This window comes from Gymnoscopelus braueri (genome assembly GCF_963280865.1).
Source record: "Gymnoscopelus braueri genome assembly, chromosome: 20".
Taxonomy (NCBI): domain Eukaryota; kingdom Metazoa; phylum Chordata; class Actinopteri; order Myctophiformes; family Myctophidae; genus Gymnoscopelus; species Gymnoscopelus braueri.
The window spans coordinates 43,666,606-43,693,036 of record NC_137622.1 but is presented as its reverse complement, the minus strand read 5'-3'; the positions used below and the strand labels follow the sequence as shown (position 1 = coordinate 43,693,036).

At 39.3% G+C, this 26,431-nt stretch overlaps 2 protein-coding genes across 2 annotated transcripts in view; both read left to right on the top strand.

The window, feature by feature from the left end:
• Positions 1 to 26,431, top strand: part of LOC308075733 (NACHT, LRR and PYD domains-containing protein 3-like) — a gene marked incomplete at its 3' end in the record, with an annotated part of 187,927 nt that overhangs the window by 160,657 nt on the left and 839 nt on the right. Inside the window, exons 13-16 of the mRNA XM_080415679.1 lie at positions 21,689 to 21,853; positions 24,381 to 24,554; positions 24,637 to 24,792; positions 26,212 to 26,273. Coding sequence (XP_080271805.1) covers positions 21,689 to 21,853; positions 24,381 to 24,554; positions 24,637 to 24,792; positions 26,212 to 26,273 — 557 coding nt within the window. The remainder of the gene's footprint in view (positions 1 to 21,688; positions 21,854 to 24,380; positions 24,555 to 24,636; positions 24,793 to 26,211; positions 26,274 to 26,431) is intronic.
• Positions 519 to 21,808, top strand: LOC308076486 (protein NLRC3-like). The gene is made up of 7 exons (XM_080416806.1): positions 519 to 616; positions 3,282 to 3,609; positions 6,456 to 6,719; positions 13,574 to 13,702; positions 15,896 to 15,946; positions 16,067 to 17,918; positions 21,698 to 21,808. The coding sequence occupies exons 1-6, from the start codon at positions 614 to 616 to the stop codon at positions 17,914 to 17,916; spliced, it is 2,625 nt and encodes an 874-aa protein (XP_080272932.1). The 5' UTR covers positions 519 to 613; the 3' UTR covers positions 17,917 to 17,918; positions 21,698 to 21,808.

Genomic DNA, 26,431 nt, shown 5'->3' with positions numbered 1-26,431 from the left:
ATAGACCCTCTGCTGCTGCATGATGAACAGTCCATTTCCTTTGTGGTGAGATGCTCTCACACACACACACACACACACACACACACACACACACACACACACACACCTACATATATTTATGTGAGCACTGTTTTTGTTTTAATTTAATGAATGAATGTATCTCTCAAAATTTTTTTGGAAACATTGGTTAAGCATCAGGCTTTATAACCAAGGACACTGACTGTAGAGTGTTTGCATACATTTGAATATTTGCAATTATCGTTACTATGCTTCCTGAGAATTCAATTGTGAACTGCTTATTTACGTACTTATTATTTGAAATAGTGGCTACTACTAGAGGTACATGATTGCATTACAACAGCACTTCACTAGAACACAATAAACATTGAACATTTAACAACAGTGACCTCTACTGGTACACAATGGTATATGTACATATATGCCATCATTGAAACCGAAAGTATTTTTATTCTTTAATACAATGGCGTCTAACTTTAAGTCCTTTGTTTTCTCTCTACTCAGTGTTTGTGTTAAACCATGGACAGGGATTTATGTCAAACTGATCCTGATCATATGGAGCAGCTGTTACAACACATCTGTGACAGGTAACTTTATGGTTATTTACAGAGTTATGATGTTATACTATATTATAGGATAACAATAAGGGCGGGGTTGCAGAAGTTCTGTTAAACTAAGTTAGGCTGTTTAACTGTTCTCCACTTCTCATTTCCTTCCTTCTCATTGTTTATAAATGTTTTTTTCCCCATCAAACGTAATATGTATTTGATGCTGAACTAAGACAGTAGGCTATTAAAAGAAAATAAAAGTTTGTTTTGGTAAACTATAGACCTTTAGGTTTATTCCCTCTTATTCTCCCCTTATTCCCGGAAACCCCCCTACGTCCGCTGCCAGTACTGCTCCCGGTTTGGCTACAATAGGAAACATGGCCACAGGCTGACTCATCTCAGAGCTGTATAGCGGAGTGAGAGGTTCTTTATGGAGCTAGACGCTCGTCTGTCACAACAGCGTCATGGCGCTACTTGTTCCTGGTTTTTTAAATGTCTCCATTGAACGTTCAGATTTCGAATATGAAGTACTGAACGGCCATGGATGAAACAAGTTAAAACGCTTGGGTCTAAGTACCCGTATCTTCCATATTGTTCAATAAAAAGCATTTTAATTTGATTGGTGGCCATTTTCTCAGAATTTTCTCCATATGCTTTCAACTACGCGACCCTATTGGTTGGGAGGTGTACTGCACTCTGATACATTATAACTCTATGAGAAAATGGTCGCCGATAGGAGTAAAATGCTTTTTATTGAACAATATGGAGGAAACGGGTACTTAGACCCGGGCGTTTCAACTTGTAACATCCATGGCCGTGGGGGCATTACTTTATATTTGAAATTTTAACGTTTATGTAGATGTACGGGTTGTAAATAGAGAAAGTGCCAAAACCAGGAACAAGTATAGCGCCATGACTGTCATGATATGACAGTCATGTTTCAGGGCTACAGATAGCATAGCCCACCGCTCGGAACCACCGCTATTGGAGCGACTACAGGATAGGTGGGCACTATGGACATCTGGGAACCATATTTTTGGGATGACTGGGCACTAGGAAGAGTGGGCACCAGGAAAGGTGGGCACCGGGATAACTGGGCACTAGGGACATGTGGGCACCTGGAAGAGTGGGCACTTAGGGGTGGAGATAACTGGGCACTAGGAAGAGTGGGCATTAGGGACATGTGGGCACTTAGGGGTGGAGATAACTGGGCACCAGGAAGACTTGGCACCAGGAAAGGAGGGCACTGGGAAGACTGGGCACCTGAATTAGGATTCGTGTCCACAAGTGTTTTTTTAACACAGCTTTATGTAGTGGAACGCAGTGAGCTGGGATTGAACCCGAGGCTCCCACTCGCCAGTCCGACGTGTTACCAGTCATGCCAATAGGGCTGAGCCCGATTGGCAGGTCTGTTGCACGCCGGTTCTTGGCTAATTTGACTGCGTTCCACTACATTTACGTAGCATGCTGCTTTGTTGTTGGTGATATTTAACCGAATGTTCTTTAAACCCCCAACAATACAACAATGAGGTCAAAAGTACAATATAAGTGTTTATTTGCCAAAATAACTGAGGTCAAAAGAGAGATGTATAGATGTCTAAAAAACTGAATCAAGCTACAACAAGTCTATCACCAACTCTCATCCATGACAATTCATTATGCATTATTTCAATACCAGTCCTAAATGAGCAATGCAGAGCTAGTCTCACAGTTCTATTGTGGGTATTAGCTGGATTGTATTTAGTTGTTGTTTAGATGCATTAGGTGATCTTATCTACTGTGGCTTACAAGAACAGAGTAAACAACATAAACTCTATTGAAATAACAAGGCAGGCGGTCAGGTAGTTCTAAGAAAACAATGAAGTGCTATAAAGTAGGATAGTAGGTAACATTAAACCTTCAATCTGTCTAAACCAGTCTACTCAAAATATTTTGGGGGTCACCAGATGATTAACTTAATGTGCAACATTGTTTTCTCACTTTAAACAGTAAACAAACCAACATACAGTACAAGTGTATATACAGGGTATCTGCACATTTATAAAGTGACAATTTAATTACTTTCAAAGACCTTTTTAATACCGCTAAAATCATTTTTTTAAAAAAGAACGAAAATAAGACCATTACTGCGTCAAAAGTAATCAACAAACTATACTATAATAAAATTGGCCAAATTGTGAAATATTACCTAAGAAAAAGGCAAACATTTTGAAAATAGCTGATCTACATGCCACAAGGTCTTGTAGATCTGCTATTTTCAAAATTTGCATTTGTGGAACAGAGTCAAACTAAACATAATGCCTCAACTCCTACAATTACAAGTGCTTGTCAGGGTTCAAATATGATCATGTTGGGGGGTCCCCAGTTCAAATATGATTATTTATGGGGGTCCCCAGTTCAAATATGATCATGTTGGGGGGTCCCCAGTTCAAATATGATTATTTATGGGGGTCCCCAGTTCAAATATGATCATGTTGGGGGGTCCCCAGTTCAAATATGATTATTTATGGGGGTCCCCAGTTCAAATATGATTATTTTGGGGTCGCGGCCTGAAAAGGTTGAGCATCACTGGTCTGATCAACATACTAGGATAGTATTGATAACATGTTAACATCATACATACATCTATCTAAATCTATCTAAATAAAGATGAGTAATTTAAGATCATTATCACCACTAAAGCAGTTTTATTTTGTTTTGTTTTAAGGTCAACAGGTCATTGGGTCTCAGGACGTGCTGGCCATAGAGGGAGATGATGTGATCCTTCCATGTCACATTAAACCTGCTGTCAACATGGAGAAGAAGACGATGGAGTGGACCAGACCTGACCTGAAGCCAGAGTTTGTGTTTCTCCTCCAAGGAGGACGTCACATCACTGACGTTGTGAACCCCTCGTACCAACGGAGGACGTCCCTGTTTGCTCAGGAGCTGCAGCATGGTAACATCTCACTGAAGCTGACCAGGGTGAAGCTCTCAGATGAGGGGACCTACACGTGTTTTGTTCCAACCCTGAGGAGCAGCAGTTTGATCCAGCTCCTTGTTGGTAAGATGTAATGGTCAAAACCATTGTTGGGCTCAAATTATATAAATAAGATTATATACGTGTGTGTGTGTGTGTGTGTGTGTGTGTGTGTGTGTGTGTGTGTGTGTGTGTGTGTGTGTGTGTGTGTGTGTGTGTGTGTGTGTGTGTACAGTACATGAGTGTGAGTGTGAGTGTGTGTGTGTGTGTGTGTGTGTGTGTGTGTGTGTGTGTGTGTGTGTGTGTGCATTGGGATTGGATCGCCTTTCAGGGAACATAATACGCACTTGAACGTTAGCCAACTTCCACTCATTGCTAGGCATTGAATAAATAAGACACAATTTACTATAAGCCATTCAGCATACCACATGGAGCATAATTTGATGTGCTGGGCTGTTGTCAACAGGAGTAATTGAGGCGTTAGTTCATTTTAGGCCTTGAGTAAATAAGGCCGCACTCTATGTTAACCCCTCTTATGGATGGAGGGCATAACTCCAGACTTTTGAAACGACGTCAACACCAGTAATTGAGACATTACACACATTGTGTGTGTGTGTGTGTGTGTGTGTGTGTGTGTGTGTGTGTGTGTGTGCGCTGTGGACGCGTTTCGCCCTGGCGGCTGGGGTCCGTTTTGTTTCCTTTGTGGGGCCGACCTCAAAGGGACCCGGTCGCGGCCCGGCCTCCGGCGGCGGAAAAACAGGCGCTCCCCGTTCCGTTTTTCTCACTTGTGCTGGTTTCTCACATGTACTGTAACATATACGTATATATATATTGAAATAGAATAAATGATATATATCCTATATTAAAATTGGCTTAAGGGAGGACCGGCCAGCGGGCGGGCAGACAGACAGACCTCTGAACATCACGTTGACAGAAAGGGCATATGCAGACCCATAGAGAGAGAGAGTTCTGACACTAGCGTTCACTTCATCGGACCAGGTCTTCTACATAGACATCTATTGGTGAATAGTGACAAAGCCCTAAACAGGAAGTTCATGGAATGCATTGAAGTCTACGGCTCCTTGTAACTATCTCCAGTTTACATGAACCATGTGACCGGCGCTGTTTCTGCCCCCTCATTGGCGCAACTCTCTAATACAAGGCTCTGGGCATATGTAGGCCTGTGCCAGGGTGATTAGTAAAGGGCTGCACCTGGGTGGACAGACGCTGTTTACCAGCACGGCACAGCACAGCACAGCACAGCACAGCACAGCACAGCACAGTGCCAGAGCCACACGCCAGAGAACAATGCTATGCCATGGAATAATCTGTTTCTATGCACATTTCTGGGATAAGTAAACCTGCAAGCTAAAACCTCAAGTTACTGTGTGGACAATGTGTTCTTTATGCCTGCTATACCACTATAAAGGTCCTTACACACCGGGGCGAATTCTTCATGCGAATAAATACGTTTTTTTTTTAAACCTTATAAAGTCAATGCAAGCGTCCACATCAGTTTCGCGAAGCGAAAAAGCGTCTTTTAATTATTCGGAACGAGTCCGAATTTTGCGTATATTCGCATATTCGCCGGTGTGTAAGGACCTTAAGTCTGGGTGCATCAGTGGGTTCTGTTGATTTGTTTGGAGCCGACCAAGTTGTCATTACAACACTGTTACTGCAGTCATGCCTCGCTGTACGATGGTGGTGCCCACAGAAAATAGCAGATCTATAAGCTCATAGTGCGTGGCACCAGCAAGCCGCTGTGATCTTGGACATGTTATATTGTTGTCATGAAATAAAGTATAAATCAGGTTTATCAGCTCAGAGCAGACGTGACTCAGAAATGCCTGCTTGCATTGTGAGCTTGTAGATCTGCCATTTGTGACGAACGTTCCCCCCAGAATAGGGATGCTGGGGTTCACATGGTTAAGGGGGGGGGTTCTAAAACTCTCTACTAATCGCTAATCGCTACACATTATCTCTGAAGTCATGTGATCAAGATGTATCAGTCAGATTCTATAACAAGTGGCTTTGAATGACTTCAAAAGGTTGTGGACCCTGGATAGTCAACCCAGCCTGGCAGAAACCTGCACTCAAGGAGCTCACCTTTCTAGCTTTCTGTTATAAATTAAAATAAGCCAATACTATAAAAGTGATTATCAATTTGATAACAAACTAGCACATAGTGTGGAGTATGGTTGAATACAGTGTAGAATGTCAGTACACAGTAAACACTAAATATTATAGTTAAATACTCTGTAATGTAATGAACATAATATACACAGTAAACACTAAATATTATAGTTAAATACTCTGTAATGTAATGAACATAATATACACAGTAAACACTAAATATTATAGTTAAATGCTCTGTAATGTAATGAACATAATGTCAGTACACAGTAAACACTAAAGACTAAACAGTAATACATTTAATTTGTAACACTATATTTGATACATATCTCAAAGTGCTACATGGCATTAAAGAAGAAAATAGATTTAAAATAACGACTTTGGTTAATGTTAAGAGACCCCCTCCCTAACTAAACAGCAAGAAAAAGTGTTAAGTTTGAAAACACACAAAGGCATCAATAAGTCCATCTAGGAAAATGCCTTTAAAAATAAAGGTTTTTAAAGGTGTTATGATATTTTTGGGCCAGGTCATAAAAGCATCAACAGACTGTGGTTCTCTCAGATGGTCAGAGAGGGCGCTGTTCCACAGCCCAGGAGCAGCTGAGCTGAAGGCTCCCATGATGCAGAGCTTAACCATAAACAGTGTTTATGGTTAGATGTACTGTATACTGTTAGTACAAAGAGCACAGTGTGCAGTATCTAATTCAGTCCATACTGTCAGTAGACAATAGCAGAGAACAGTGTGTAGTGCCAGCAGTCACAGAATACACTTAATCATGTTCATGTTTTTTTTACAGGGTCAGTGTCTCAGCCAGTGATCTCTTCAGACGGTGGTGTATCTTTGTCATGTGACTCTGGGTGCTGGTATCCACAACCTGAGATGTCTTGGCTGGACGGTGATGGAACCCTCCTCCCTGCTGGACCCTCAGTGACAGACAAACCTTCTCCACACTGTTATGATGTCCAGAGGAATGTGACAGTGACACCACCAGGTCATGTGACCTGTAGAGTTCACCTGCCACACATCAACCACACTGTTGAGACACACCGTGTCATCTCAGGTAATGAATGTTTAATCTCTGTTTAACACCTTGAAGAACCTCTGTAAACACCTCTGTCAGTATGGAGGGCCAGAGCTGACATATTTAAAAATAAATACATGAATAAATGAAATACTAAAGAAAGAAATGTAGAAATAAAAGTGCAGGTTAATTAGAAAATAATAAATATGCACAGAAATAGAAAAAACGTTTTAATGTATTTATTTCTGTATTTCTAAACCCATTTTTGTATTATTTTGTACTATTCAGGCATTTAGCACACACACACACACACACACACACACACACACACACACACACACACACACACACACACACACACACACACACACACACACACACACACACACACACACACACACACACACACACACACACACTTGTTGTGTTGTATGATAAAATAATAACTATAAGGTTTATAAAATATAATCAAAAGTCCATACTTCCCTCTTGTTCGGGAAATGGTAGAAAAGGGTAGCCCCGCCCCCTGCTTGTGAACCACAGTGTTGCCAAGTCTGCTTATTGGCTATTTTCAAAAAGTCCATTTACATAGATTTTAAGTAGCTGATCTTGATGCTATTAACACATTTTGCTGTGTTTGTGCGTGTGCGTGTGCGTGTGCGTGTGCGTGTGCGTGTGTGTGTGTGTGTGTGTGTGTGTGTGTGTGTGTGTGTGTTTGTGTGTGTGTGTGTGTGTGTGTTAGGGCTGTACCCAAACCCTGTTTTTAGGATTTGAACTTCGGCGAGGAATTTCGAACGGACGTATTTAATTATTTAATTAATGAAACGGTGGTTCGAACGTCGAACCATCGTTTTTAATCAATTAATTAACAAAACGATGGTTCGAAAGTCGAACCAATGTTTTATTTATTAATTAATTAATAAAACGATGGTTCGAAAGTCGAACCATTGTTTTATTTATTGATTAATGAATACAACGATGGTTCGACTTTCGAACCATCAAAGGACGTTCGTTCGAACGATCGTGTTTATTTAATTAATTAAAAGAACGTGCCTTTAACCAAGCTGCAATTCATTATAGAGCCGACATTGCATAGTCTATTGGTTTTAAAAAAAGTTGTTTCATAATGCCCATAATGTATTGAAAGGATTTAAGGATCAAACAAGACAAGATATTTCCTAAAGTTTAGGATTTATTGCTGAAGTCGTTCGTTACCAGACAGTACAAGCAATGCAGATCAATAGCCTCCCTTAAAAGCCTTCATTCATGTAACAGAAAAATAAAACAGGCGCATTAATTGTCACAGTGTCTTTTTTTTTCTCTCGAGACAACTCGCTCTCTTTTTGGCCAATATCTAACAATACGACAGACAATATTCTGCACAGGGCTGTTAGTTACATTAAACAACAACTATAAAACATAAGTATGGCAGGGCGTGGCAGCTTGAAACAGTTAACAAACAACGACTTTTAAAATAAAATGTCTCACTCTCGTCACTCTCGTCTCGTGACGAACCAAAAAAAAAAGTCTTGCCGACCGAGTCGGCCCTCACCTCTGCTGTACTCTCTTCATGTTGTGTGCCAAGAACACTAGTTTTAGCCGCGCTTGCCGGCTTGCCGCAGTTAGGGTGGATTCGGGTCAATAAAATATAATTATTAATTAATATCGGATAAACCGCGGGTGAAATATTGCGGTAAATAAATTAATGACATCTAATATATCTATCCATAAAATAGCTAAATTTCTGCGTGCTTGTGTCTGTGTGAGTGTGTAGAGCAGCCTCTGTGCGATGCGATCACAAAATGCATTGATTTAGCCTATGGAATGTCGGTGCGTCTTTTTTCGTCTTTTTAACCGGTGCCGCTGGCACCGGTTAAAAAGCAGTTAGCAGAGCAGTGCGCTCTGTATGTTGGATGCCGCATGTATGTTGGATGCCTGTATGTTGGATGCCGCACAGAGTCATATATGTTCAGCGCAGCAGAGCAGTGAGCTCTGTATGTTCAGTGCAGCACCGGTTTTAAAAAAAAGAAAAAAGACGCACCGACATTCCATAGGCTAAATCAATGCATTTTGTGATCGCATCGCACAACTAATAATAAAACTAACGGGGAATACCAGAAAATAATAATATTTTGACATACGGGAAAAAAGGTTGGTGCGGATATTTAAATTGGATAATATAATTATTGCGGTTGGATAACGGGCAGATAATTAATTTGTACATGCGCATTCGGGTGACGTGAGAGGCCATCCGCGCATCTCTACTGTGCGTGCGTGCGTGACTTTCGTGACTTTCAAATTATTGTAAACACAACATAGTACTGTGATATTCTGATATATTTCACATTCTGATATATATTTTAAGATTTAAAAAGAAATATATATATATATATATATATATATATATATATATATATATATATATATATATATATATAAAAAAAGCGGAGGTTCGAACTCATTAATTAAGATTCGAATGCCGACATAACGAACGAAGGTCCGAACCTTCGAACGTTTGGGTACAGCCCTAGTGTGTGTGTGTGTGTGTGTGTGTGTGTGTGTGTGTGTGTGTGTGTGTGTGTGTGTGTGTGTGTGTGTGTGTGTGTGTGTGTGTGTGTGTGTGTGTGTGTGTGTGTGTACTATCCAGTCACGCCATCACCTTATCAAACAGGCTATTTACCTTCATTAGTCAGGGAATATTATCAGAATAATGTCAAATCTAGCAATAAATTCCTTACCAAGACATTTCTTCACCAATATGTTTGTAAAGGTGTCTAATAAGTTAGTAACACATCTCACAAAGACTTCAATGCAGTTTCCCTAGCCTAGGGGAATTTTTGACAGCTGCTGAAAGTCGGCCAAAGACCATAACCTTATGCGGGGAAAAAAATCCCTGCATAAGGTTATGATTCTGAATCCATTGCAAGCATTTTTTTTGCACCAAAACCACTCCTTGGGCCGTTTTTAGCCCAAGGAGTGGTTTTGGTGCAAAACAAATGCTTGCAATGGATTCAGAATCATAAAAACACCCTAGTTTGACCCCTCACATGCTACTTAAAAAATAATTCAATTTAGATGTTTTTTCCGTGCATAAGGTTATGGTGGGTACCCCAACTTTCAGCAGCTGTAAAAAATTCCCCTAGAGAAACTGCGTTTAAGTCTTTATGAGATGTGTTACTAGACACCTTTACAAACACATTGGTGATGACATTTCTTGGTAAGGAATTTATTCCCAGATTTTTGAAATATCCCCTGACTATCATGTGTGAACGCATCTGAAACAGAGACATTCTCCTGTTGCTACATGTGTGAAAGGCCTAAATGTTAGATGTTGTTAGAATATTTAAAACATCCAAATATTTCACATTTTAAGCTCACTACGCGACCCAAGCTTGTAGATCTTCTATTTTCAATATATACATATAGGTTTAAAGTTCTCATGTGGCCTAGTCGCTTCTTTTGGGCTTGTTTTCATAGACCTGGTTGCTTATTTATCTCACAAAATCTGTGTGTATAGACGAATCTACAGACACGCTGCCTGAAGGCAATCATAACTGTGGTGTCGCGGTGCGGAGCGGAAGCCGCTTGACACCGAATTTATGATTACCTACAGGCAGCGTGTCTGTAGTTTCGTCTATAGATGAGTGCAGCATTCTGGTTAATAACACATGTGACGGCACATTGTGTTCCTGATTCATTGTACACATTGTACAAGACAAGACAGCTACTGTGTGTGAGATGTGGCCTGAGCTGGTCGCTTCTTTTGGGCTTGTTTCTGTAGACCTGGTTGCTTGTTTCTCTCGCAAAATCTGGCAACATTGGTGAATGGCAAGGCAGAGTGTGCAGGTAGCAGATAGAGAGACAGGACATGAAGCACCAGGAAGAGCAAAACTACATTTTGGATTTAAACATGTTTAAAGTCAGCGGCTCTCAGCGCCGTTTAACACACGTGGGACCCTAATGCAGTTCTGAGTATCATTTAAATCTCTCTGCAACTCTTTAGCGTCAGCTCCTGTGAGCGGTCATTAATCTCCTGTAAATGCTGACCATGGATTTGCTAGAGAACGTTTTCTATTCACTGCTCAGATCAGGTCTAGAGCCCTATTCTAGTTAGTTCTCATTTGTCACTGATCTGTCAATCTGGCTAAATGTCTTAATGTCATTGGCTGTGGGAATGTGGGCGTGTCTACTAGTGATTACAGCCTCTGGTCTGAGAAGTGTGAGCAGAGAAAACATAAAGTTTGGTATGTGGTTCTAATCATCTTAATACACTTTACATCAGATTATTATAAGTATTACTGTGTCTCATCCCAGTAAAATAATGATACATAATGATACAATTGATTACATTGTAAACAGTGAGTTTTCTAATGACTGTAAAGGAATAAAATAAGCCATATGAGCAGCATTGTTTAACAATATTATATTGATATGAAGCTCAGCTGAACCTCTTACTTAAAGGGATAGTTCACCCCGATTTTATTTTATTTTATATCGATTACACACCAAATTTTTTGGATTTTGTCGCATTCCTGAGCCAATAATTTGATGACAGGCGGTGTCTCCTGTAGGAGACTCAAAGTGTCAACTTTGAGTCTCCTACAGGAGACATTAGCATCTTTCCACCGGTCATCAAATTATTGGCTTAGGAATGTGACAAAAACAAAAACATCTCTATGAATTCAAGGCATGTAATTGATAGAAAATAAGTGTGAACTATCCCTTTAAGTCCTACTGTATATATTATGGATGTAACTGATGAAAGCTCACAACGCATCGCATTGACAACACATTAAAATAATATAACTTAATGAAATTAGCAGATCTACAAGCTCGGTTGTGAGCTTGTAGATCTGCTCATTTCATTAGGCTGTTGTTGAAAAATGGCATGAATCCCGAAATAGGTTAAAGTGTCTGTCTGTCTGTCTGTCTGTCTGTCTGTCTGTCTCTCTGTCTGTCTGTCTGTCTGTCTAAATGAGCTTGTAGCTAGAAAATTGTCTAGTATGTTTGCCCACTTGGTCCCTGGCCGTGAGACTCACTTAATCCTTGAGACCCTAACCCTGAACATTATCGTTTGAGGAGCTTCTCTCATTTAATCCATAAGACTGAACATTATCGTTTGAGGAGCTTCTCTCATTTAATCCATAAGACTGAACATTATCGTTTGAGGAGCTTCTCTCATTCAATCCATAAGACTGAACACTATCGTTTGAGGAGCTTCTCTCATTGAATCCATAAGACTGAACATTATATTTTTAATCGACATTGACTCACCATCATTTTACATGGCTTTTTGACAATAATTGGTAGACATTGTAGATTGATGCCAATTCAACTTCCACAACTAGGATATCTTAGGACTTTTAGTATGTTGTTCTGGACAGCTCATTGAAATGATGTATGGTGAAAAACATTTTGTTACAATTACTTTGATGTGAAAGGCTGCTAGAATTTCTGGTAATAACATCCTGTAGTTCTGTTATATTGGTTCAAAAATGATTTTTTAAAAATCTGAATTCCTCTCCTCAAATGTATTTAGAAATCAATTGAAATCTCAGACGAATGATAATTGGACAATAAATGGTGTCCATATTTCCGCAAGTAGGATTTCTAGGACGTTTAGTATGTTGTTCTGGTGACTTCATAGAAATGGTCTGTGAAGAAAAAAACTATTACAATTACTTTGATTTTGAGGTCCAAAATGAGCTAGGTTGCCTGGACTATAAGGACACATTATCTGACAATGTCAACTTTGATGAGGCAGTATTGTGTTGTTTTTAAATATGTTTATTTTATTTTATTATTATTTTTTTCCTGAAAGGTTGATATTTTGGAAACCAACTATGGTTGTTTTCTGCCAACCATAGGCAGATATGCAAACTATACAAATCTATAAATGAACACTTAATGCTTGACTTGCTTGAGCCTGCTTTTCTTCAAAGCGACATTCTTTATAAAGACGTTAAATCAGCTGTTGTAACAGAGCAGGTGTTTGAGATGGAGAGAGATTTCAGTTCAATGAATGAAACACATTCTAGAGCTCATCCGGGGCCCCCTGGTGGCTGAGGCCCTGTACTGCAGACCATGTAGCCCATTGGGTTAATGCTGCCCTGAAAACATGTTTAAAGATAAATATCCTTTAAGTTTTATAAACAGCACCCTGACCTTTAACATTGACCTATGAAAACTAAATGGAGGCTCTACTTATTTTAGACCTAAAGGCAATTTTTCTCTCAAACTTCTCACAGTGGTAGAAGAGCATCTCAATGTCCACTGTCACAAATATGAAGCTGATTAACCACATTCTGTTGCTATGGTGAAAAAATGCATAAACATAATTAGAATAATATACTACAATCCATCTCTGTGGTTTAGATGAAGTAAAACAATTGGCAAACTTTTGTCATGATAACTGAATAGTTTGAAATCTGCATCACAAGCAACACAATACAGATACATTATAATATCCACAATCTATCAGAACTCTGCTCAGCCGTTTACAATGTTCATTTGATCATTTCATGGGCTTTTTTCTCTCAAATTCAGTCTATTTTGTTTCTATGGCATATTGCACATTATGCATATTGCATGTTATGCATATTAATAATAATAATAATACATCAGACTTATATAGCGCTTTTCTTAGTACCAAAAGTCGCTAAAAACTGCTTTTTTTGAATATTGATTGATTGATTGAATATTTTATTAGGCAAAATAAATGTAAAACAGCACAGTTACATTTAAAATACTTTGTCTAACAGGTCCGTTCATAAAAGTCCTTGCGGACTTGTTTCCAATGAGGGCCTTGGTATATGGCTTAAAAACATTATTAGGAGCAGATTTATTATTGCATTGCTTGGCATTATTATTATTATTATGATGATGTCTTTCAGAGAGGGACATTCCTACAGATGGAGGATCAACAGGAGGCAGAGGAAGGACAGTGATTGTTATTCCAGTGATCATCAGCATCATGGTGGCAGCAGTACTGCTGTATTTATACTGGAACCAGACGATAACTAGTAAGACTAGAACTCATACTGTATTTATACTGTAACCAGAAGATACTGAGTAAGACTAGAACTCATACTGTATTTATACTGTAAACAGACAATAACTAGTAAGACTAGAACTCATACTGTATATATACTGGAACCAGAAGATAACTAGTAAGACTAGAACTCATACTGTATTTATAAACTAGTAAGTCTGGAACTGATTTGTTAACTGATCATTTTGTCTAATCTATATTAATACTAGAAAAAGTAATACTAGATAAAAGATCGATTTGAAAAATGCAGGGTGGCATTTCTAGTGGCAATGTGCATGCAAAGTTTCACGGAAACAAATCGACAGATCCGTTTGGTTTAGTCTATAGAGATACTGTATCTATAATGTAATGCTGTCAAAATTATCGCGTTAACGGCGGTAATCCGTTTTTGGAATTAATTGATTAATTTAAAGGATGTGCAGAATGGCCCGCCCCTAGCTCTGGTCCATAGAGTTAGAAGGAGTTCTCCTTAACGCTATGTTACTTTCCAGCCGTTGCCGCACACCCCCGGTAGGGCAGCAGCTGCAGCCTCTCGTCTTTAGTAAAAATATAAAATATGCTTTCGCTACTCACCAAAACAAAGGCGGTTTTAAGATGAAAGATGAGTTGAAAGCCTTCTTTCCTCTGAGCAACACTCTGAGCCCTTTAGACCTCACGTCTAAAATACACTTTTTGGCCAAAAAAGAAAATATTTCACCGGAAGGAAAAAATGTTGTCTATAGACTTCTTACCAGACATCGTCACACTGATAAGAACCAGTATGGGTGCACAGCCTGGCACCAAATGAACCCCACCGCTCATAAGATGCAATGGAAAAGTGTATCACGTGTAAAAATGCCACAAACTTTCAGATGCTGTTTTTCTCCCAGTATGGAGGAAGAATGCTTAGGATTATTACTGTCATCTCTCGCTCTTGAAATATATAATCCTTGGTTTCTGTTAGTTTCTGCGCTGATAATCAAAATTTCATTCAAAAGTATTGGCATCAAAATAATAAGCAATTCAAAGCAGTTTTCCCCCAAACCCCGCCTCCAGTGGCTGTCATAAGAACGGAGGGAGCGCTTTAAGATCATGGCACCAGAACCTGCTCTTGCTCGCTCAGCTGCAGCCCGTCAAGCCTAATTAATGCTCCGTCCCGCGAAGGTGTCGCGCGCAGAGAACGGCCGAGGATAGCAAACCTCCAAGCTCACAACGGTCAATACTGCAGTGTAGAAATACTCTGTTAATCTGATAATCAAAATGTAATTCAAAAGTATTGGCATCAAAATAATATACTTAAAGTACCAAAAGTACCTACTCATTGTGCAGAATGTCCCATTTCACAAGTTCCAAATGTATAACAAATCATTTGAAAATAGCAGATATACAAGCTCACAATGTGTGGCATCGCAACGCATTGTGAGCTTGTAGATCGGATGGCCAAAATGCATATAGGACTGAAGTGGTTAATGTATGTTTTGTGATAATAATCTAAATCAGCAAAGTAACTAGTAACTAAAGTTGACAAATACATAATTGTAGTGGAGTAAAAGTACAATATTTGCCTCTGAGATGTAGTGGAGTAGAAGTAAAAGTATTGGAAATGGGAAATACTCCATTAAAGTAAACATTCCTCAAAAGTGTACTTAAGTGCAGTACTTGAGTAAATGTACTTAGTTACTTTACAACACTGCCCAAGACTTATATAATAAAATATTTTGTTATCTTTGGATAACATTTTGTCCACATGCTGTATAGATGTTGGTACCATTAGGAGAGATAACAGGCAAACGTTGATCAAAATAACAATTCTTTAATCAAGTAATGCAGATGTTTAACAATAATTTAACTAAATGAAACGGGTCCATTTGGTTTCATTTTACACTTTTTTTGGGACATAGTGGTGATTAATCATGATTAATACATTTTTAAGCTGTGATTAATCTGAATACAAATGTTTAATCGTTTGACAACCCTATTATAATGATATTACATCTATATAAATCAATCTATGTATCTATGATTATAAATCTATATTAATATAAATCATACATCTATGTATCTATAATGATTATAAATCTATATTCATATAAATCATACATCTATGTATCTATAATGATAACAATGTGAAGATGAAAATGATTCTAGTGTCTCTATACTGACCAATCACTGTCTCATATCTCAGCTTTGACAGGAGAAGAGGAGACAAGACGAGACAAAGCCTCCAAACTGAGAGGTGGGTGGGTGTGTGTGTGTGTGTGTGTGTGTGTGTGTGTGTGTGTGTGGGGGGGGGGGGGGGGGGTCTCTCTCTCTCTGGACAAGGCTGTTAAACATAGAATTGCTTTGTTCACTACAGGTCTGTTGGAGAGAACTTCAGGGTATCTTCATATTACTGACTATAAAGACAAGCTTCAAGGCAACATGGACATTACATATCTGAATGTAAAACAGGGCACAGGGCCTGAGATCGACTTTAAAAACATCTTCATCCCGCTCTACAATGTAGACATCAATGTCACAGACATCCACAGACATCATGAGGTCAGACGGATGGAGATGAAGAAGGCAGGAGAGGAAAAAGAAATCCAACTCAGTGAAATCTTCAAAGACCCTTCTGGAAGAAACAAAAGAACAGTGCTGACCGTTGGCTGTGCAGGAATTGGCAAAACTTTCCTCGTACACAAATTTATCTTTGACTGGGCCAAGAAATGTTTTCCCCAAGATCCACACCTCGTGTTCCCGCTCAAGTTCCGCCAGTTAAATCTGCTCAAGGGACAAAACTTAAGTTTGGCAAAGCTAATTCACACATGCATCAAGGAAACCAGATTTATTGAGGAAGACATTCTTAATTACATCTTCAACGAATTGCAGAAGTCAGTAGACTACAACAACAGCCCCTTCAAAGTTATATTTGTTATGGATGGATATGATGAGGAAAATTTCCAGCTCGATTTCAATACAACTTTTAGCTCCATGAATGTTTCCAATTCGTACCCAGTGGAAGATCTACTTCTAAACCTCATCAAGGGAGAACTGCTCCCCTCTGCTCACATCTGGATAACCTCACGACCTGTAGCAGCTAATCAGATCCCTAAGGAGTTTGTTAACAGGATGACAGAAGTACGAGGGTTCATCACAGATGAACAGAAGAAGGAGTTCTTCATGAAGACGTTCAGAGATGAGAACCTGGCCAGCTCAATCTACTCACACATCAAGGAAACAAAGATCCTCCACACCATGTGTGAAATCCCAGTCTTCTGTTGGATCCTTGCTATCGTTGTGCAGAACATGAAGATGACAGACAAGCTGCCAAAAACCCTGGCTGAGATGTTCTGCCACTTCCTGATGGGTGAGACCTGGCGGGAGAAGATGAAGAATCCTGCAGTAGATGAGGCAGACAAAGAGAAGATCATAAAGGATGCAGGAGAACTTCTTCTGAAGCTGAGCAGGCTGGCGTTTGACCAACTGGACAAAGGCAACATCATTTTCTACCAGAAAGACCTGGAAGCGTGTGATCTTGATGTGAACAAGGACTTGCAGAATTTGGGCTTTTGCACAAAGTTCTTCAAAGAAGACGATGTGTTCTTCCTCCAAACGGTCTACTGCTTTGTTCATCTGAGCATCCAGGAGTTTCTGGCTGCAGTCTACCTGTTCCATTGTTTCACACAGAGGAACATGGAGGTCCTGAAGACATTCCTGAGAGGCACCCGTTTCAACAGTGACATTTCCCTGTCTGACTTCCTGAAGGCTGCAATGGAAAAAAGCCTGCAGAGTGAGAGTGGACACCTGGACCTCTTTGTCCGCTTCCTTCATGGTCTCTCACTGGAGTCCAACCAGAGTATGTTAGGAGGCCTGCTGGGTCAGACAGAGAACAGTCCAGAGGAGATCCAGAGAGCCATCAACAACCTGAAGGAGATGGACGATGACGAGATCTCTCCAGACAGATGTATCAACATCTTCCACTGTCTGATGGAGATGAAGGACCCCTCAGTAAGTCAGGGTATCCGACAGTACCTGGAGGCAGAGAGCAGATCAGGGAAGGAACTCTCTGAGACCCAGTGTTCAGCTTTGGCCTCCATGCTGCTGATGTCAGAGGAGGGTCTGGAGGTGTTGGACCTGAACACATACAACATAGTAGATGTGGAGCCGCGACAGAGACTGGTCCCAGCTGTGAGGAACTGCACAACAGCCAGGTTAGTAGTGTGAATGTCAACATGTTATAGTAACTTTCACTCATATCCATTCATACATTCAAAATAAATATACTAATAATACACACACACACACACACACACACACACACACACACACACACACACACACACACACACACACACACACACACACACACACACACACACACACACACACACACACACACACACACACACACAGGGGGAGGTGGATGGAGAGAGAGGGACAGAGAATCATCATCACATTATAAAAGACACTGATTGGTCACACTGGTGATTCATTAAGCAGTGTTTGTCTATCAGCGGTTCTCAAACTTTTTCATGTCGAGGACCTCAAATTAATGAACCGTATTTATATAAATTAATATGTATTTGTCCACAGACCCCCATCTGAACATATTTTGCCAGGGACCCCCATACAAGATTTGTGTTTACATTGTTCTAAATATCCCACATTTTTATTTTTATTTTTATTTTATTTTATTTGCTTCATTTTATTTTTAATAGTCAATCTACAAGCTCACAATGTGCTTGTAGATCGGCTATTTTCAAAGAGCTGATCTACTCTAGGGTTACGGTGGTTAAACCCATTTTTTTACAAGCTCACCGGGTGCCGCGCTATGAGCTTGTAAATCTGCTATTTTTGAATAGTCAAACTATAAAATATGGTTAAAGTGGTTAAAATTATTGTAACACTATATCAACTAATTTTGCTGGGGACCCCCTGGAACCCCCTCAAGGACCCCCGGGGGTCCTCAGACCCCACTTTGAGAACCACTGATGTAAACAACACAGGTGATGTAACACAGCCTTGATGTGCTCCAACATTAGTCCTGATCAGAGAGAAAAGTGATTCATTTATCTTTACTATCTGTGTTCTGTTTGTGAGACAATAATTATACCATAAATGAGGTTAGAATCAGAGTGAATTCATCCTTTACTATTAGTCTCTATCTAGAACTACTGTCCAATCCTACATCACCTACTGTAACTACTGTCACTACTGTAGCTACTGTAGCTACTGTATCTACTGTAGCTACTGTAACTACTCTAGCTACTGTAACTACTGTAACTACTGTAACTACTGTATCTACTGTAACTACTGTATCTACTGTAACTACTGTAACTACTGTATCTACTGTAACTACTGTATCTACTGTATCTACTGTAACTACTGTAACTACTGTAGGTGCAGAAGAACTGTCAGGTTTTCAGCTCAGAGAACATGATGAAGTGATGTGAATGTGGAACGTTTGAGTCTGACAGCAGATATCCTCACAGGGTGTGGGGGGGGGGGGTATTTATCACTTTATTGAAGCCCAAAACATAAGAGATATTAATTAAACACTGGAAGACCTCAGAGAGGAGACACAACACAACACAACACAACACAACACAACACAACACAACACAATTTAGCAGTGGTGTAAAGTAACTATGTACATTTACTCAAGTACTGTACTTAAGTACAATTTTGAGATACTTTTACTTTACTGGAGTATTTACAATTGTCTATACTTTTACTTCTACTCCACTACATCTCAGAGGCAAATATTGTACTTTTACTCCACTACAATTATTTGAAAATGTTAGTTACTAGTTACTTTGCAGATATAAATTATTACATTATAAAACACACATTAACCACTTCAACCCTATTTTATACCTAGGCTATATGAAAATAGAAGATCTACAAGCTCACAGATTGTAGATTGTCTATTTTCAAACATTTTAGTACTTTTACTTTTGGTACTTTAAGTTCATTTTGATACCAATACTTTTGTACTTTTACTGAAGTACATTTTTAATTCCGGACTTTTATTTGTAACAGAATACTTCTACATTGCAGTATTGATACTTTTACTTAAGTAAAACATTTGAGTACTTTTTCCACCACTGCATTGTAGTCATTTATCAGACGCTCTTAACTCATTCACTGCCTAGAACGACTAAAACGACTTTTGTCCTTTAAGCCCCCACTGCCAAGAACGACTAAAACGACTTTTAATTTTTTCAAAAAAAAAAAAAATCTTTTTTTTTTTTTTTTTTTTTTTTCTTATTTATTTATTTAATTTTTAACCTAAAGACCAAGGAGATATGATTTGTTGAAGATCTAGACTCCAATCCACTTCCTTGTTAACTTAAAACTTAAACATTTTGTATCTTGGCTCCTGAGTACTTTTTTTTTTAAATTGAAACATTTCTGGCAGTGGGCAAACGCAAAAAAAAAAAGTTCTGGCAGTGAATGAGTTAATGCAGAGTGATTTACAGTAAGCAGGTAAACACAAGGTAATACATCTAATGTATAGAAATAGTAATCTATGATCAAAGGTAAACCATGAACCTATCATCAGTCTAAACAGTAGAATATAAAAACATAAATAATCTGTACATTGAAACTAAACACACTATAGGATACCAGATCTACAAATGAACCTGGTATCTGTCTATATAACATGCTATCTAAATCCTTGGTTCTCAAAGTGGGGTCCGGGGACCCCCAGGGGTCCTTGGAGGGGTACCAGGGGGTCCCCAGCAAACTTATAGTGTCACAATCATTTTAACCACTTTAACCCTGTTTTATAGTTTGGCTATTCAAAAATAGCAGATCTACAAGCTCATAGCGCGAGTGCCGCGCTATGAGCTTGTAGATCTGCTATTTTTTGAAAAATCGTGAAAACTTGTTCAAATCTTTGAATATATATATATATATGTATATATATATATATATATATATATATATATATATATATATATATATATATATATATATATATATATATTTTTTTTTTAAAGCTAACATTTGTAACTCAAATCTTTGCTTCTGGGGGTCCCTGGAACAACATATTTTGAGATGGGGGTCCACGGCCAAATACATATCATTTTGGGGGTCCTTGACATGAAAAGGTTTGAGAACCACTGATCTAAATAACATTTAAACCTTTGCATAAGACTGCAAGGTCATCAAGGCTAAAGGTCAAGTGCTACAGGCTGAGGTGGGTCTGAAGAGGTCAGTCTACAGATTACAGCAGAAACACAACACAGAGAGACAGAGATTTAGTCATTGTGAGATTGTAGATCGGCTATTTCTGATTGATTGATTAATTGATTAATTGAATACTAGTCATACATGTAAACATCATGAGGTACAGGCAGACATTCAGGCTAAAAGGATAACACAAAAAAGTCCTGGGGGCTTGTTTCCATTGTGGTCCAATGTATTCAATTCATCAACAGAGCATAAAATAATACACATTAATACATGTCATCAATACATATAAACAGCAACAAGGAGGACCGGCTTTGAATGCTTAATGGGACATTATCACGTTTTATCAGACCATTGAATTTAAACCCCCCCCCAGTTCAAAATGATGGCTTTAAGAAATATATATTCAAAGATTTGCACAAATTTTCTTTGCTTTAATAAAGAAAAAAAAGCAGATCTACAAGCTCATAGCACGACACTCGGTGCCGCGCTATGAGCTTGTAGATCTGATAAATAGCCCAAAGAAATGTATAAAATGACACAGATATGCGTTCCCGGTCTTAAAGGGTTAAACAATGGTCATCACTTGTTTACTCACTTTAATGAGGAATTACTAAATGACTAAATACATCAATGTAAGTTACATGCTTTAACTTAGTTCCCTGTTCTTACTGACATCCTGTTAATGTCTGGAGAACTACATAGATAGAAGATCTCTTAGTTTACTTCCTTCACAGTGAACTGTGACTGATCTGTTTTGATCATCTCTGATTTTACATTTAATCTGTCATTACAGACTTGTTAGCTGTGAGCTCAAGAAGGAACACATTGAAGTTGTGGCTTCAGCTCTCAGTTCTGATCCATCCCATCTACGCCACCTGGACTTAAGTTATAACGAACTGGACCTGGACCTGCTGGAAGCTGCACTGAAGAGCCCACACTGTAGATTGGAGACTCTAAGGTCATATGAATTTACATGAATTATTTTCATCAGTGAATTACAGTATAATATTATAATATGAATACTGTGTTGATACTACTTTTGATTATTGTGAATAAGGTTGACATAGTAACACATTGACTAGAATAATGATAAGGTACAGTGACTATAGTATGTACATGTTACAATTACAATTAAAACTTACATGCATTCACCCACAATCACTGCAATTTGTATTTTTACATGTTGAGCCTCTGACACTTAAATTGATTGAAACCTTTATTTATTCTCAAAGAGCATTGAGGTTTACCCTCATTTACAATGCTGCTGAGATCACACACACACACACACACACACACACACACACACACACACACACACACACACACACACACACACACACATCAACTATTAAGACTCATACAGATATAAAACACAGAAACAACACAATAAGACCAGAACAGAAAAAGTTAAAAACAGTTACATAGTGAGGTAGAGAGATGTAAGAGCAGGTTATTAAATAAAGGATATTGGGGCATTAATGTTTATCATGAGTTGTAGATAGTTCCATGAAATAAGAACATTTTAGCAGAAAGCAGATTTTCTCAGTTCAATCTCAAGTGTAAGCCTGTTGTTTGAGTGGATTCACATTTATATTCAGACACAGAGTAAGATGTGTCTGTCTGTCAGTGGTGGAAAGAATATTCTGATGTTTTACTAAGTAAAAGTATCAATACCACAATACAGTAATACAGTAATACAGTAATACAGTAATACTGAACTAGTAAAAGTTCTGCTTTAAACATTTTACTTAAGTAAATGTAGGAGCCATTTCATTTGATTTAATGTTTTTTGACTAAATGGCGACCCCACTGGTCGCCTTGGAAAATGGCACCATGGTTCTCTATTAATCAGGAAACAGCTGTGTAGCAGAAACACACACACACACACACACACACACACACACACACACACACACACACACACACTCACACACACAGCACAGATTATGAATGAAAGACTTTGTTTAGAATCATTTAGTTTATTTGAACCTTTATGCTGCGTCTGTTTGTTTTGAAACCCTTTTAGTTAAAGTCTGGAGCTTGTTCTTGTTTTCGTTGTTTGCCCCGCCCCCCGTTTTATTTCAAACTTTTACATAAATCAACCTGTTTGAATCCATCAAGATGCAACAATCACAACATCAAACAGTGAGTAACAAGAGGACCAAGTCAGCTGTTGTGAGCGCGTTGAAAAGATGTAGATTGGCATATTGGCCCTACAATCAAAGTACCAAAGTATTGGTACCAAAAGTAAAAGTACTCAATATGCAGAATGCATATTGAGTACTGCAAGTACTGCATGTATTTTAGAAATTTAGAAAATAGCAGATCTACAACAATAAAGTATTAAAAATAGTCATATTCAACTAAAGTAAAAGTACCTAAAATTGTGCTTAAGTACAAAAGTTGAGTAAATGTACTTAGTTACATTGCACCACTGGTCTGTATTGTCTCTTTCTCCAGCAGATGTTGTCCTTCCTGTATGTGTGACATCATCAGTTATCAGCTTCACGTCTTAACCTGTCCATCAGCTGTCCTTTGACCTGTCCATCATCAGCTGTCCTTTAACCTGTCCATCAGCTGTCCTTTAACCTGTCCATCAGCTGTCCTTTAACCTGTCCATCATCTGTCATTCATTCATTTGTTTATTTGGACAGGACAATGCATATATCCACGTTGTAGCCACTGGAGGAAAAGTCCGGGGGGTGGGAGTCCGAATCGATCCTAATAATCCATATTCATCCGAAGTAGACAATTTTTCTACTTTCCCCATTCTCGCCCATCCAGCCTGTTTCTAATCATGTTCATATCGCCCCGCAGAGCGGTGACTCGCTCAGCGATGATCTCCAGTGTGCTGCCTCTGGCTGAGATGTCATCCACCACACGTGCCAGGATGGTGTCCAGCTTGGTGTCCAGCTTGAGGACCTTCTCGTTGATGTTATTCGTGTCGCGTTTCAGTTCAGTGGTCACACCTGTCTGAGTAGTCAGCGCTCTGCCCACCTCTACTCCGTCCAGGGCAGCTGTCTTGCCAATTTTCCGATACACAAGTGCAGTGCCCGCTCCAATCAGCAAAAAACCTGTTATCGTAAGAACAAAATTATAGACATCTTCATTGTCCTCCACCGAGAGAATTTCCAGACACAGAACTCTCCACTTGTAGTCGGAGTCCCGGCTAAATAAGTCCCATCGGGGCAGATTGGGTCCTCCGGTCCAGATTGCCGTGTTGAGAAAATTTTGTCAATTGCGTTTAACTACCAGTTAATAATATTATCCATGTTTTCACCCGAGACTGTTCGTGGGTACAGTGTAGAGAGGCGAGGTGGAGAGATAAGGGTCAGGAGGAGAGAAAAGTGCGACTGCCTTCGTGAGCAAGCAGAGTCAAGTCTCTGTCCTTTAACCTGTTCATCATCTGTCCTTTAACCTGTTCATCTGTTGTCAACCTGTTGATGTTTACATTTTCTTTTATTGTTTTCATTTGTTTCATTCAGACTGATTCACTGCTGGTTGTCACAGAGATGGTGTGAAGTTCTGGCCTCGGCTCTCAGCTCCAATCCTTCCCATTTGAGAGAATTAGACGTGAGTTGGAACAGAATTCTGGATTCTGGAATTGAACTTCTCTGCGTTGGAGTGAAGAGTCCACATTGTCACCTGCAGACCCTGAGGTAAATAATGTTTTCTTCTCTGTGTGGATCTGTACTTCATGAACACCAACAGCAGTTTGTTAAAGTGTTTATTTCTCTGCAGGTTGTCAGGCTGTGGGATCACAGAGGAAGGCTGTTCTTCTCTGGCTTCAACTGTGGCCCTCAACCCCTCCCATCTGAAGCATGTGGACCTCAGCTGTAACCACCCAGGAGGAGATGCTGTACAGACACTGCTCTCAGCTGGACTAGAGACTGTCAAGTGAGTAGATTTAGACTGCGTCCATGTTGGTTAGTGCAGCCATTCCCTTGTTTCATGTTCCAGTGTCTAGGCAGGTAGATCATGCTTTGTATATATATATTTAGTTAATACTATATACTCAACAAATTAATAATGATAGATTTATGCCTCCTACATTTAATTGAATCGTCCAATTATTGAAAATATACAGTATATAATAACATAATACTTCACATTGTAAGCTGTCATTTGGTGGTTGATTTAACCTATTTTAGAGGAGTCAGTGTTTAACCACATGATCTATATTCAGGGTGTGTCATAATAGTCAAGCATTCATCAACATTGTGAAAATAGCAGATCTACAAGCTTGTATATTGGCTGTTCTGTAGGGCAGTAGAGTGGAAAAATGAGGCGACAAGTATAGAGCCCTGTGGGACCCCTGTCAGTGAAGTATACAGGGTATACTATACTGTAAATGATAAATCTACATCAGTGTGAAACATTAAAAGATGAACAGCTGCTCTCACTTTAGTTTGACAACAACTAGTCCATACCCAGAGATGTGTGTTCCTCTGACTCAATCTGTACACACACACACACACACACACACACACACACACACACACACACACACACACACACACACACACACACACACACACACACACACACACACACACACACACACACACACACACACATACACACACATACACACACACACACACACACTCACAGAGACAAAACTGAGACAAAACTGACCACACTTTGGAAGCCAACTTTAGCCAATGAGGATGGAATATGGAAAATCGGACAGATCTGTATTGATCACATGACTATAGAGATACTTTGTAGCGATTTGCATGACGTTTGGATAAAATCTGTAGGAGTAAATGGGTTTTGCACAAATCGGCCTCCTGGTGGCGCTATAACAGGCCCATGTGAAACATTTGGGGCAGAGGTTCTGAATTGGCTTCCAATGGTGCCGGAGATTAGCTGTCCACAGATGGACACACACGCGGACGGACGGACGGACAGGGGGTAAAACATAGGCTACTCTCGCCATGCCTTTCGGCCTGGTGGAGACCATAACAAATCACGTTATATAATTAAGGCCTCCTCATATCAGCTCTGCTATAGAAAATAAAGGGGAAATCAAACTTATTTTAGGAAAGGTTTTTAGATGTGATTTCAATCATTCTAACATTCTATGGAAACATAAATGTTTCAACTGATTTACACAGACGCTGTAGCAGTTTGATTCAACATGACAAACCATCCAAGATGTCCTGGATTTAACATTTTAAAATGTGTTCTTTTTGATTTAATGTTGTTCTTTGATCTGCTTTGTTGCTGTTTTTAACATGTTCTGTAAAGCACGTTGTAACTTTGTTTGGAAAAGCTCTATACAAATAAATACATTATCATTACTTCCTACAGTGTGAATCATGGAGGAGAACACTGGATAGAACACTGGATTAATCCTCAACTCCTTGCCAGATGTGAGTGTCTGTCTGTCTGTCTGTCTGTCTGTCTGTCTGTCTGTCTGTCTGTCTGTCTGTCTGTGTCTAACATGTCTGTCTGTCTGTCTGTCTGTCTGTCTGTCTGTCTGTCTGTCTGTCTGTCTGTCTGTCTGTCTGTGTCTAAAATGTCTGTCTGT